Below are 12,991 nucleotides of genomic sequence, written 5' to 3'. Positions count from 1 at the left end.
TACACAATGAAATACTACTCAGTCACTAAAAACAAGGACTTCATGAAATTTGCAGGCAAATAAATGGATGGAAGTAGAAAAGATCCCCCTGAGAGAGATAACGCAGACCCAGAAAGACAAGCATGGCGCGCACTCATGTATAAGTGGGCATGAGCCGTAAAGTGCAGGACCATGCTACAATGCACAGACAAGCATGGCGCGCACTCATGCATAAGTGGGCATGAGCCATAAAGGATAACCATGCTACAACGCACAGACCCAAGGAAGCTAAGGAGTAAGGAGGGCCCAAGACGATGCTTGAATTTACTCAGAAGAGGAAATAAAATAGGCATTGGAAGTGGATGGATGGAGGGAACAGGGTGGGAGAGGGAGTGGGAAGGGGAACAAGGGTGGGGATCAGATATGAAGAGAGCAGGGGTGGGGGACATCACTGGGATCAGGGAGGTTCCTGGGAAGATATAGGAGTGACCCTAGCAGCCGGGGGTGGGGTGGGGGTGGGGAGATGTGGAGGCTGAAGTGGCCACTCCAATAGCCAGGCAGGATTTCTAGGGAAGGGAGGGAGACACCAACCCACCCACAAAACCTTTGGCCCAAAATCTGCCCTGCCCACAAGATGTGTAGGGATAAAAATGGCACAGACATTGAAGGAATGGACAGCCAATGACTGACCCACCTGAGACTCTCGGCACGGGTGAGAGTCAACCCCTGACACTATTAACAACACCCTGCTATGCCTGCAGACAGAAGCCTAACACAACTGTCACCTGGGAGGCCCCACCCAACAGCTGGCTGAAACAGATGCAGAGATCCACAGCCGAACTTTGGGCAGAGCTCAGGGAGTCTTGTGGAAGAGTGGGGGAAGGACTGAGGGAGCTCGAAGGGTCACAGACAACCACGAGAAGGTCAACAGAATCAACTAACCTGAGCCCTCGTGGGCTCACAGAGACTGAACCACCAACCAAAGAGCATGCATGGATTGGATGCTACACATATGTAGGCCCTCTACACATATGTAGCAGATGTACAATTTGGTCTTCTTGTAGATCCCCCAACAAAAGGAGCTGGGGACTGTCTTTGGATCCCTTCCCCTAGTCAAGCTGCCTCGTCTGGCCTCAGTGGAAGAGGATAAGTCCTGAGGAGACTTGCTGTGCCAGGTCCCCTTGGGGGAAGGAGAGGTGGCTCCCCCTTCTCTGGGGGGATTTGGGAGAAGGGGAGTGGAGCGTAGGAATGGGAGGAGAGGAGGGAGGGGACTGCAATCAGGATGTAAAGTGAATAAATAAATTTTAAAAAGTACTTGGATAGAAGTACATACATAATCAGAGTTATGTCTGTTTCAAAAATGAAAGAGGAAAGGCCTTGGAAAAAATTGCTAGCAGTAGTTATCAATAACATGAAAATAGAGAATTTTTTTAACTTAATTCTTTAAATAGTATAATTGGAAACACATTTCAAAGACTTTTATTTTATGTGTATGGGAGTTTTGCCTGCATGTACGCAAATGTACCACAAGCGTAGTGTCAGCAGAGGCTGAAAGAGGGCATCAGATGCCCTAGGGACAGAAGGTTGAGAGTAGACAGAGTGGGTGACCAGTAGCCATCTTAAACAACAAGCCTTCTCTTCTGCCCCTATAAGTGAAAATTTTTACTTGTGTACTTTAAAAAATGTTTTTCAGCGGGTCTTGGGGTGATCTTTAAATCACTGCAAAGGGCAACCAGTGTCAGGGAAACCACACAAAGTTAGCATTTCTGGCATCCACATCATATATGGTACCTTCTGCAGTTCTTACTCAGTTACGGGCAATGACAAGCTCAAACAGTACATCCTAACAGCACGGTTCACTGTAAGCAGGGCTCACTCTACTGTGCTCTTCAGGCACCTGACGGCCTGCAGTTTCGGGGAGGGGCTTCCAAACGGCTGGCTCTTTGAAGCCAATCAGCTATGCTAACATTTTAACAATAAGAAAAAACAATCTCTCCTCAACTTCAACCTCTCCCACAAAAGAGATCCTATATTCCTAACTCTTCAGCCAGTATCAGTGAATATTAGTCAATCAAAATCATTATCCAGGGCTGGGAATGCAGCTCAGTGATAGAGCGCCACTGGCCCTGCATTTGCCCTGGGTTTGACTCCAGCACTGGGGAAAAAAAAAAAAACCAATGTGTTGACAGTAGATATTTACAACGATCTATTATTTAAACCTTGTTCAATTAGTTCTATTTTCTTTTACCTTTCCTTCAATAATCCGATAAACTAAAGAATTCATGTCTTTTGCATTAAAAGCATGCTTCAGGGTGGCCATTTCATACACGCAGCATCCCAAAGCCCAAACATCCGACTATAAAAGAAAAAAAAGTGAATGGTTAAGTGCTGAATATCTTATTCACATTTTCCCTCTCAAAACATTTTCTCATACATTTTCCTCCAACTGATTCACAGCTAATTCTGATTTAAGTACTCATGGGCTCTGAAATGTTGATATTCTTCCAGAGCAATCCGAGCCACACATAGCTGTATGTACCCTGAGCCACACACAGCTGTATATACCCTGAGCCACACACAGCTGTATGTACCCTGAGCCACACACAGCTGTATATACCCTGAGCCACACACAGCTGTATGTACCCTGAGCCACACACAGCTGTATATACCCTGAGCCACACACAGCTGTATATACCCTGAGCCACACACAGCTGTATATACCCTGAGCCACACACAGCTGTATGTACCCTGAGCCACACACAGCTGTATGTACCCTGAGCCACACACAGCTGTATATATCCTACCTTATAGTTGTAGGGTTTGTTGGAGAACAGCTCAGGACTCATGTAATAGGGTGTGCCAATGAGGGTGCTCGCCATGTCACTGTGATTCTCCAACACTCGGGCAATGCCTAGGTCACCTACTTTGATGATGTTTGTTCTTGTTAGGAAGACATTCTGAGTTTTCAGATCTCGATGAAGGATGTGCTTCTCATGTAAGTACTGAGGAGAGAATTGCTCGTTATGTATAAGTATACTGATTGATTTACTTATTTCTAGTTTTTACAGATCATCAGTAATTACAGGAGTTAAAGGGCCTTAGTTATCTGCCAACCAAAACACTATTGCTCTAGAAGTTCTAAACAAAGAACTGGTCTACAATTTTCAAAGTAAGAAAAGTAAGTTTGGGGGCTAGGGAGACGGCCCAGTTGGCAAGCGCTTGTCACAAAAGCACGGGACCCTGAGTTTAGATCTACAGCACTTTGTGCAAAGCCAGGCATGCTGACTCGTTCTTGGTGCTGTGGAGGGAACGACTGGAGGATACCAGGAGCTTGCTGTTAAGTAAGTTTTGCAATCAGTGAGAGACTGAAAACCTAAGGTGCAGGGCAACAGAGGAAGACATCCAACACCTCCTCCTCTGCCTTCCCACATACACACACATACAACACATATACAACACATGTACAACACATGTACAACAGAGGAAGACAGCCAACACCTCCTCCTCTGCCTTCCCACATACACATATACAACACATGTACAACAGAGGAAGACATCCAACACCTCCTCCTCTGCCTTCCACACATATACACACACACATGCGCAAATGCATCTACACACATACATGAACATGTCTGTATACACAGAATGTTAAGTTCCACATATCAGTCGGCTTCTGAAATTATTTCCTGGTGCCTTGAATATTGTATCATTTTTAACAATACCTGGATCTAGTTAAAATATATGCGTATAAGCCAGACATGGTGGCTTAGGCCTGTTAAGTCCACTAACAGGAGGACTGTTGTGAGTTTGAGATTTTCTTGAGCTTCATGGTGAGTTCCAGGCCAGTCTAGGCTAAAGTGAGTCCTTGTCTCCAAGTTAAAAACAACAACAACAACAACAACAACAACAACAACAACAACAACAAAAACCAACCAACCAACCGAAAAAGCCTTGCACACTCAGGCTGAAGGGAAACAACTTCTCCAAAGTCAGATGAGCATGCCTGTGACCTGTGAGATTCTAGACAGCATTCTAAAGTGCAACAGCATCGCTTTTACGTAAAGAGAACGTGTGAGAATTTAAACAAGGTCAGCTGGTTCTGGCCAAATAAGCCCAGGCCCCGAGTTCTATTTGAACTCAGTCCCCTCTGGGGGAGGCGCACACTAGCACGCTGATGTCGGGCAACCTGAGCCTCACAGTATCAGAACAGTAACTAGCCAATACGTCTTTCAACATGACACAGATGGCCGACTGAGATGAACACCGTCTTCCTTCGTTCTTGGTCAATTCAAGGCTTTTAAAATGGACTTTGCTACAAAACACTAAATGCACCAAGAGTTGGTATCTCCTGTCATTGCATATGAAATCCACGGTTGCTTTAACATAGGCATCACTCGCCCAGCAACACTGCAATGCTACAAGGGGAATCCATCTAGCTTCTAAGAGGATTTTCAAAAGAATAATTTTTCCCACCATGTAAGCATGTGAAAAGATGTCTTCCTAATATGTGGACACCATCCTAGGGTTGAGCCACTCTAACCTCAAAACAAGGCTGCTTTTATATCAAAGCAAAGACCAAGACCCTGGTGCCTCTCAGCAAGACCACGAAGAGTTCACTTCAAGCTCTGATTACAGGGCATCCTGACACTGCTGTAGAAAATACCACTCTTTAAGAGCAGGCTTGGGGGCTGAGGGAGTGGCTCTGTCAATAAAGTGCTCACTGTGTAAGCTTGAGGACTTGAACTTGGATCCCCAGCACCCATGTTACATAGAAAGGGTTATTGTGACCGAGGGAGGCAGAGGACACAGAAGCAGACTCTGAGCCATGTCTGCCTTGCACATAAACCAGCACCAGGAAGAAAGAGACGACTGACACTGTGAACTTAATGTCTGTCTAAGCACCCTGACAGGAGCGCCACACCAGTGTCCCCCCTAATGAATCCTAAATAACCAGGGCGCTGTGACACTGGGACACCGCCTGGCTGCCCGTGTGAAAACACCTCTCATAGAAGCAGCCCTAAAAATATTACTGTACAAACAATTTCTCTCTTCATTCTTGTACCTCAGGATATTTAGTAAATTCTACTTCTAACTTTGTGTTGGTGAGATCGTTCACAGCCAATGGAGTCATCCCTGGCCCAGGAAAATACACTTGCCAGCCTCCTGCTGCACTGGAGCCCACAGGAGACATGGGTGTGACAGTACCTGCAAGGCCATGGCGATCTGGACAAACCACTCCACCACCTGACTCTCAGGCAGAAGCTGCCCCTTCTGCTCCTTGAGCTTCCGGTACAGATCGCCTCCTTCGCAGAAGCCCATGACGATGTAGAGCAGACCGTCTCCGCCCTCCCATGACTCTTTGTAGGTGACAATGTTGGGGTGCTTCAACTGAGACAGGAGCTGAGCCTCCTGCTCTGCCGCTCGACGCTCCCGGCTGGAGGCATTCCGGAGGTTCAGCTTTTTGATGACATACTAGCAAAGGAAATGCAAACTTTCACGAGGTGTAAGAAAACTGAATCTCGGGGTTCAGAAGTAGCTAAGAGTTCTTGTGAATGCCCAGCCTTCAAAAACCAACCTTCTGGGGTCTATCAGATAACCTATTGAGACTTGTTTTCAAAAGGCGTAAAATTACCAGTACAATGCACAGAAGACGAGGCAGCGAGATGATCAAAAAGCATAAACTTAGCCAGGTGGTGCTGGTGAGTGCGTGAATATAATCCCAGCACTCGAGAGGCGGAGGCAGGCAAATCTCTGAGTTTGAGGCCAGCCTGGTCTACTGAGCAAGGTCCAGGACAGCCAGGACTACACAGAGAAACCCTATCTCGAACAATCAGATCAAATCAAATCAAAACAAAACAGCATAAAACTGGGGGTAATACTTGCTATTGACAATTACGCTTTTGTTCCGTGCCAGCGTTAAACAGGGCCTGGCACACGTTAGACAAGTACTCTACTACTTACGTCCGCCAGACGAGCCCACCCCAGGTCATAGCTGAACAAGTCACCCTTCCCTTTGCAGTTTACTACTTCTTGACTCTGCAATCCCAACCATTCTGAAGGTTGGGGCAGAAGGGTGACTTAGGCCCAGAATTTTGAAGACAAACAAACATAGTGATATGCTATCTCAAAAAAAAAAATTACTAATGACTAAAAAGTGAACCTAACATACTATTAGACCAACTAAAAAGAAAGTCCTTAACATCTAAATTCTCCCTATCAATAAGCATTAAGATATAGCTTAAATGTGCATCTGTGAACGGAATGAGATGCATTAGATACTCATGGCCCCAATAAAGTTAAAGTATCAGTGGCCCTCCACATAGGACCAATCCCATTAAAAATAAAATCCTTTGCAATCTAATATACTGCTCTCAAGCATCTCAAAGATCACATACTCACTCCTTCAATAAACACACATAGAAATGTGTTTCCTGAAGTGCAAACTACTACTCAAAATTATTGTTATAGCTAAACTCTCACTCTTAGCACAAATGTCCCACAGTTCCCCGGGGTGCCTACTCAATCAACCTATGTGAAAGCTTGTGTTCTAGGCAGAGAATTTAGCATATGTCCCGAGGAAGAGTAGGAGAGTGGGTCTTATACTTAAGGGGTGTGTACTCTCTCAGCTTGTTGTTATCACTGTCTGGGTAGAACTCTGAGATATCGCTTATCAGCTTTATAATTGTCCCTGCTCTTGCAAAGCATTCTATGGCCACTCTGAGAGCAAAGCATCCTGAAAAACTGGTTCATTAGCCTTTAGGTGATGGCAGAAAGTACTTTACACAAAGCAGTAATGCCAGATTTTAGTTTAAGAAAGACCCCTGCGGCCGAAGTGACAGGTTAGAGAAAAGAAAGCAGGTAACAGGAACTAGTTGGGAAGGAGTGGGCATTTAGCTACAAAGACTGGTGGCCTGTATTGGGGTGTTACCAACAGAGATGAAGATGCCGGTTTGACCTAGTAGTGGCGGGAATATAATCAGCGTTGGAGACATTACAGATAATTGTCTCGAGTCCAGCTTCGGAAACTGCACGGCTGGTCAAGCTACTCACTGAAGTAGGGACCGTGAGAAAGTGCTGGCGAGAAGGTGATGAGTTTTTAAGCAGCCCAAGTTGCACAAGAGACAGGGCTTATCAGGTGGCACTGATTTAGGCCTTGGGAACACATGGCCCCTGTTCTCAAGAAACTTTCAGGTGACAGGTTTGTAGATAAAGTACACTAATTAATTCTAAAGAATAGACAAAGTTTGGGGCTCCTATTATAGGGGAAGTTGGGAAGCTGACCTCGTATGCGAGGTGAGTCCCTGCCCACCATTCCGGGCCTAGTAGAATTGAGGACGCCCTCGCAGTACCCATACCCCTTCCCTCATCGCCCCTGGCCAGGTCCCAAGTCCCCGACCTGCTTGCCGTCCCGCCGATGCTTCACGAGCGTCACCTCCCCGTAACTACCCCTGCCCACGACCCGCAAGTAACAGTATGCGGCTTGGGGCATGTTCCCGAAGGAGGCCTACAGTCGGGAAGCTGCGGTAGCGGCGCATAAGGCAGCGGGAGGCCCCGCTCATGCCCGACTGGAAGTGAAGTCGTCCATAATCGCGGCCCACCCGGTGTAGGAGCTTCCAGGCCCGGCCCACCCGGACGCCGCTACCATAGCGATACAGGCGGGGTAGTCCTGCGCATGCGCAGAGTCGGAAGACGCGCCATAGAGCCGACCTAGACGCGGCGGCCAGAGCGGCTCCTGGTGCTTGAGGGGGCGGGGAAGGGGATGACCAACCATCGATGCGTCACTGAAGCGGCCAGAGCGGTCCCGGAGGACCTGCCATAGAGCGTCGCTCCTGGGAGGCCAGAGTGACTCCCGAGCCGCACTTCTACGCTTTGGTTCTGCACTTGCTCGATGACTCCTTGCTGGTTTCAAGCCTGTTACGAATATGGTTCATTCGTTCTACAAACATTAGCCGTTTCTGTGCTTGACTCACATTCAGTTGAAAAAGTGGACAACTCTAGATTTCACCAATGTTTGCTCTGTTTTGTCGCATGCCAGTATTCGGCCTGCGTTTTTGATGCTTTGTAAAGTGCAGTGAAGACATCAGTACACTTCATCCCTAAAAGTTTCAGCGTGCTTTACTGAGACTTGCAAAGATCTCTCACAGAATGATTGCCAAACCACCATCCTGAAAGACTTCACAGAGCTTCATGCTACTTCCACGGAGCATCAAAAAAAATTTTGATTCCCATTTTGTGTGGGAAGATACAATCCCATCTTTTATAATAGTCAACTAGCAAATATAGCTGGTGGAATTGCTTTTACAATAACCAACTATTACTTATGATGGTGGTGGTGATGATGATGATGATGATGATGTTACTGTTGTTGAGATAAGATCTACCTATCTCTTGTGTGTAATTGGAAATTTTCAGTTTGCCAAGGAGCCTCGGTGCTCACTTCTCTATTTCCCTTCATCATTTGTTGGTGTGTGTGTGTGTGTATTTATAAAAGAGGTCTCACTATGTCAGCACATATAGCCCAGAGTTCTAGAGAGATCAGCCTGCCTCTGCCTTCTGTAAGTAACATAATATTTGCATTAACGTAGGGGTATGGAATAGAACTCTAGGGAAAGGGGGAAATGTCACAGGATAACAAATGGCAAGCCACAGAATGGGGAGAATATTTGGGAAGCCATGCAGGAGAGGAAGATCTTTAAGTTTTACTTATCCATTTGCTTTTGCGTAGCAGGTAATGGAAATGGTGTCTCTTCTACAGCATGCAGATAAGGCTCAACAACTTGGAATGATGGCAGGCATGAAAGGGAAGAAGCTGGCTCTGCCTTCTGAGTGTGGAATTACAGGTGTGTGCCTCCATGCCCAGCCCTCATTCTCGCTTTAAAAGACCCAGTTACCTCTGCCCAGTTGAATGAAGCTCAGCTTTGCCTGCTACTACTGTCAATAGTTACTAGACAACGGTCTGCCCCCTCAGCTCTAGCAAATGCTTGCCTTTGCTTATCTTTAGCAATATCACTAACTAGAATTCAATATTCATTTATGGTTCCCTTTGTTTGGTTTTCTTATGGAGAGGAAATTGTCATTCCGAAGAAATGTACCAAACCTAAATGTGTAACTAGATCATTTTGGCAGATGCAGTCACTCAAATATATTAAGATATAGACCAAAGGATATGGAGAAATTAGGACCCTGTGCATTGCTGATGAGAACGGGAAATGGCTCAGCTTGTGTGGAAATTGGTATCAAGCTCCTTGAAAAAATTACACATGTAATCAAACCATTTTACCTCAGGATACATACACCAAAAATAAATACATAAATAAGTGCATACAATAAGAACAGGGAGTCAAACAGATATTTGTACATCTGTGATCACATAGATATTCCCACGAACAAAGAATGGGAACAAGCTAAGTTCCTATCATTGGATGAGTAGATGATATTATATGTGGTGTGTGTATGTGTGTGTATGTGTGTATATGTGTGTGTATGTGTGTATGTGTGTATGTGATGTGTTTGTGCATGTGTGTATATGTGTGTATGTGATGTGTGTGTATATGTGTGTAGTGTATGTGATGTGTGTGTATATGTGTGTAGTGTATGTGTGTATGTGTGTATGTGATGTGTGTGTATGTGATGTGTGTGTATGTGTATGTGTGTATGTGTGTATATGTGTGTGTGCATGTGTTCGTGCATGTGTATGCATCTTCTGAAGTGATATAAAAGAAAGCAAATTCTGAGATACAGTAACATCAATAACATGGAAAGATTTAGAGGGCATTATGTAATAAAATAGTCATAAAGGACTAATGATGTATCTTTTCATTACGGGGAGAGTCCCTAGTTGTTTGATTGGTAAATAAAGACAGCGGAAGTCAATCTCTGGCAAAGATATGGTCCCAGGAGATAAGAAGGGGATGAGATAGAGAAAGGGTTTTCAGTCAGGCTTTGGAGGGAGAAGACAGACACCATGTAGGCCTGGGGGCTATTAGAACCGGTGCCAGCCTCCACCACCAGAAAAATTCTCTTATAGAATAGCTAATGAGTTTAGGACAATAGATTCCACCCAGCAGTTGTGTCATTTGGCTGACTTTAAAATATTAAGATGGTCTGGTGGTATCCATCCAGGGCGATTCAGGTGGGCAATAGAGAGGGTATAACCACGGAGTGGTCGTTGGCGGTCTGGCATTCTCAGAAAGGATGGTTGTTGGGTGGCTTAGCAAGCTGTGGGAACTGGATGAGAGGGCCATTTCCAGCATCCGGCAAGGAGCAACAGGAGATTAGAAGAGCTGGCCCTGGGAGCTGTGAGACCAGGGTGGTCATTAGAGGCTGGTGGACCTAGACATGGGAGGTTGAGAGAGCTCAGGCAGAGCTCTTGAGGAAGAGCAAGCAAGGGTTTTTTAAAAGTATGTACAACACTTTCCCTTATGCAAGTTTCTAGAGAAAGGAAATTCAGAGACAGAGGAAGAATGCTGTTGTTGATGTCTGCCATTTAAGATGGCAGCTGGCCGCAATGAGTTATCCAATGCCAAGTCTGATGAACTCAGACTGATCCCTGGGCCCTGGGTGAAAGGAGAGGACTGACTCCTCAAAATTGTCCTCTGACCTCCACCTGCACACCTGGGCATGTATACATGCACACACATACATATGCAGAGTAAACAAATGGTAAAAATATGAAAGACTGGCCAATAACATGGCTCAGCAGGTAAGTTCCACTTACAGACCTGCATGACAGAAGGAGAGAATTATCTCACACAAATTGTCCTTTGACCTACACATACACATAATTAATAATAAAAAGAATAAAGTTAGTTGGGTGTAGTGGCCCAGGGTGTAATTTCAGCATTCAGGAGGCAGGGGCAGGGGCAGGGGCAGGGGCAGGGGCAGGGGCAGGGGCAGGGGCAGGGGCAGGTGTAGGGGCAGGGGCAGGAGATTTCCAGTTGACCTATATAGAGAGACAAAAAAAGAATGAAAAGGAGGAGGAGGAGGAGGAGGAGGAGGAAGAGGAGGAAGAGGAGGAAGAGAAAAAATAAAGGTAAACTTTATTTTTCATATTTTGCCACAATAAAGATGTTACTTTTAAGTGGTTTTTATTTATTTTTATCGAGTTTTATTTGTTTGTTTGTTTGTTTTTGAGGTAGGATTTCATGATCTTCTGGCTGTCTTGGACCTCACAACGTAGACCGTGCTAGCCTTAAACTCACAGAGTCCTGCCTACCTCTGCATCCCAAGTACTGTAGTTAAAGGTGTGCACAATCACACCTGGTCAGATTTTTAGGCTATTAAACCAGATACAAGGCAGTTTTCCAACCTCTCTTTCACTGTCACCTTAAGGAGACTTTTAAGATGGTTTTTATTACAATTATTTGCGTGTATATGTGTGTCAGTAGGTATGTGGAAGCCAGGAATCAAATTCATTATTTTTTTTAACAGGGTTTCTTACAGAGCCCAGAGCTCACCAATTTGGCTAGGCTGGGCGACCAGTGAACTCTGGGGACCTGCCTCTACACCCGCAGGAGTAGGGTCACAAACACGTGCTTCAGCGTAAGGCTTTTATGTGGGTTCTTGGGGTTCAAACTCAGGTCCTCGTGCCTGCACGACAGGCACATTACCACCTGATCCATGCCCACAGGCCTGAGGCAGCTTTTCCTTACCAATTCTTCCAGGGAATTTTAGTACCACAGATATACTGTCTGTTCACCTATTGTGACTCTCGGGAGGGCCACAAACCATTGTGGTAACGTAGGGTTTGGGGTCGGGGGTGATGTTTTGTTTTCTTTTGATTCTCTTCAAGACTCAGTATTTGCACCATCTGAGACCACATCTATTGTTTTACTTCTCCCTAAAAAGACAACTTTTGATCATTGCTAGTTTTTGAGACAGGGTCTCTCTGGGTAGCCCTGGCTGTCCTGAAACTCACTTTGTTGACCAGGCTGGCTGCAAACTGCCTCCCAAGTGCTGGGATCAAAGTCATGCGCCGTTGGGGATTTAGCTCAGTGGTAGAGCGTTTGCCTAGGAAGCGCAAGGCCCTGGGTTCGGTCCCCAGCCCCGAAAAAAAAAGTCATGCACCACCACGCCTAGTTCCTAAAAGAGCATCTCTGCCCTTCTGGGGAATCTTTTCCATTCTTCCTTTCTAGAACCTTCCGGAATCTCCTACTGCCCTGTCCACTCTGGTTTCCCTTTTGACTTCTGCTTTCTTCTGGTTTGAGGTCTCCCAGAGTTCCTTGCTGTTTGTATCTCTGCTTTAAAACAGACAGACAGGGGGCTGGGGATTTAGCTCAGTAGTAGAGCGCTTGCCTAGGAAGCGCAAGGCCCTGGGTTCGGTCCCCAGCTCTGAAAAAAAGAACCAAAAAAAAAAAAAAAAACAGACAGACAGAAGGACAGACAGACGGGCAGGCAGGCAGGCATTCTATGTGGATGGTGAGCAGGTGTTTATGGAATAAGCCTTTAACAGCCAGCCTCATGGGGACCATGAGTTAGGTAAAAAAGAAGGAGCCAAGGGTATTTAGCTCAGTGGTAGAGCATTTGCCTAGGAAGCGCAAGGCCCTGGGTTCAGTCCCCAGCTCCGAAAAAAAAGAATCAAAAAAAAAAAAAAAAAAAAAAAAAAGAAGGAGCCAGGGCCAAACCACAGAGGACCTACAGAGGACCTAGGATGGAAAGGTGTGGCTTTTTTTTTTTTTTTATATCCTCTTCACATCTTTCTTTTGTTTTGCTTTTAGCACTACTCTGGATGAGACCCAGAGTCTCTCACCTGCAGAGCAAGCACTCAGCCATCAAGCTGCACCCACAGCTGTATTAGTTACTTTTCTTGTTGCCATCACTAAATATCTGCCAAGAATCCACCTACGAAACGGGGTTGCCTTTGGCTCACAGTCTGAGGGTTCAGTTCATCATGGCGCAGAGAACACAGCATCAGGAATGGGGGACAGCCGCCCTCCCGGGTCCTCAAGCTTAATCCTTAGCAATCTCATCTGCTTCCTGTCTTCCCATAGCCACGGTTGGGCCAATCACAC

The 12,991-nt window shown here is 45.8% G+C and overlaps 1 protein-coding gene across 3 annotated transcripts in view; it reads right to left on the bottom strand.

Moving 5' to 3' along the window:
• Positions 1–7,735, bottom strand: part of Nek4 (NIMA-related kinase 4) — a 48,989-nt gene extending 41,254 nt beyond the window's left edge. Inside the window, exons 1-4 of one of the 3 annotated variants that reach the window (XM_063275290.1) lie at positions 7,378–7,735; positions 5,187–5,453; positions 2,784–2,981; positions 2,228–2,335 (exon numbers count right to left, since the gene is read on the bottom strand). In XM_063275290.1, the coding sequence (XP_063131360.1) occupies positions 2,228–2,335; positions 2,784–2,981; positions 5,187–5,453; positions 7,378–7,470 (666 nt within the window). In that variant the 5' untranslated portion in view covers positions 7,471–7,735. The remainder of the gene's footprint in view (positions 1–2,227; positions 2,336–2,783; positions 2,982–5,186; positions 5,454–7,377) is intronic. The other 2 variants (XM_039094443.2, NM_001013134.2) reach the window with 2 other exon arrangements.
• Positions 7,736–12,991: the final 5,256 nt, after the last annotated feature.

Source organism: Rattus norvegicus, chromosome 16, assembly GCF_036323735.1.
Source record: "Rattus norvegicus strain BN/NHsdMcwi chromosome 16, GRCr8, whole genome shotgun sequence".
Classification (NCBI taxonomy): Eukaryota; Metazoa; Chordata; class Mammalia; order Rodentia; family Muridae; genus Rattus; species Rattus norvegicus.
The sequence above is the reverse complement of the archived record's forward strand: the minus strand, read 5'-3'. Positions and strand labels throughout refer to the sequence as shown.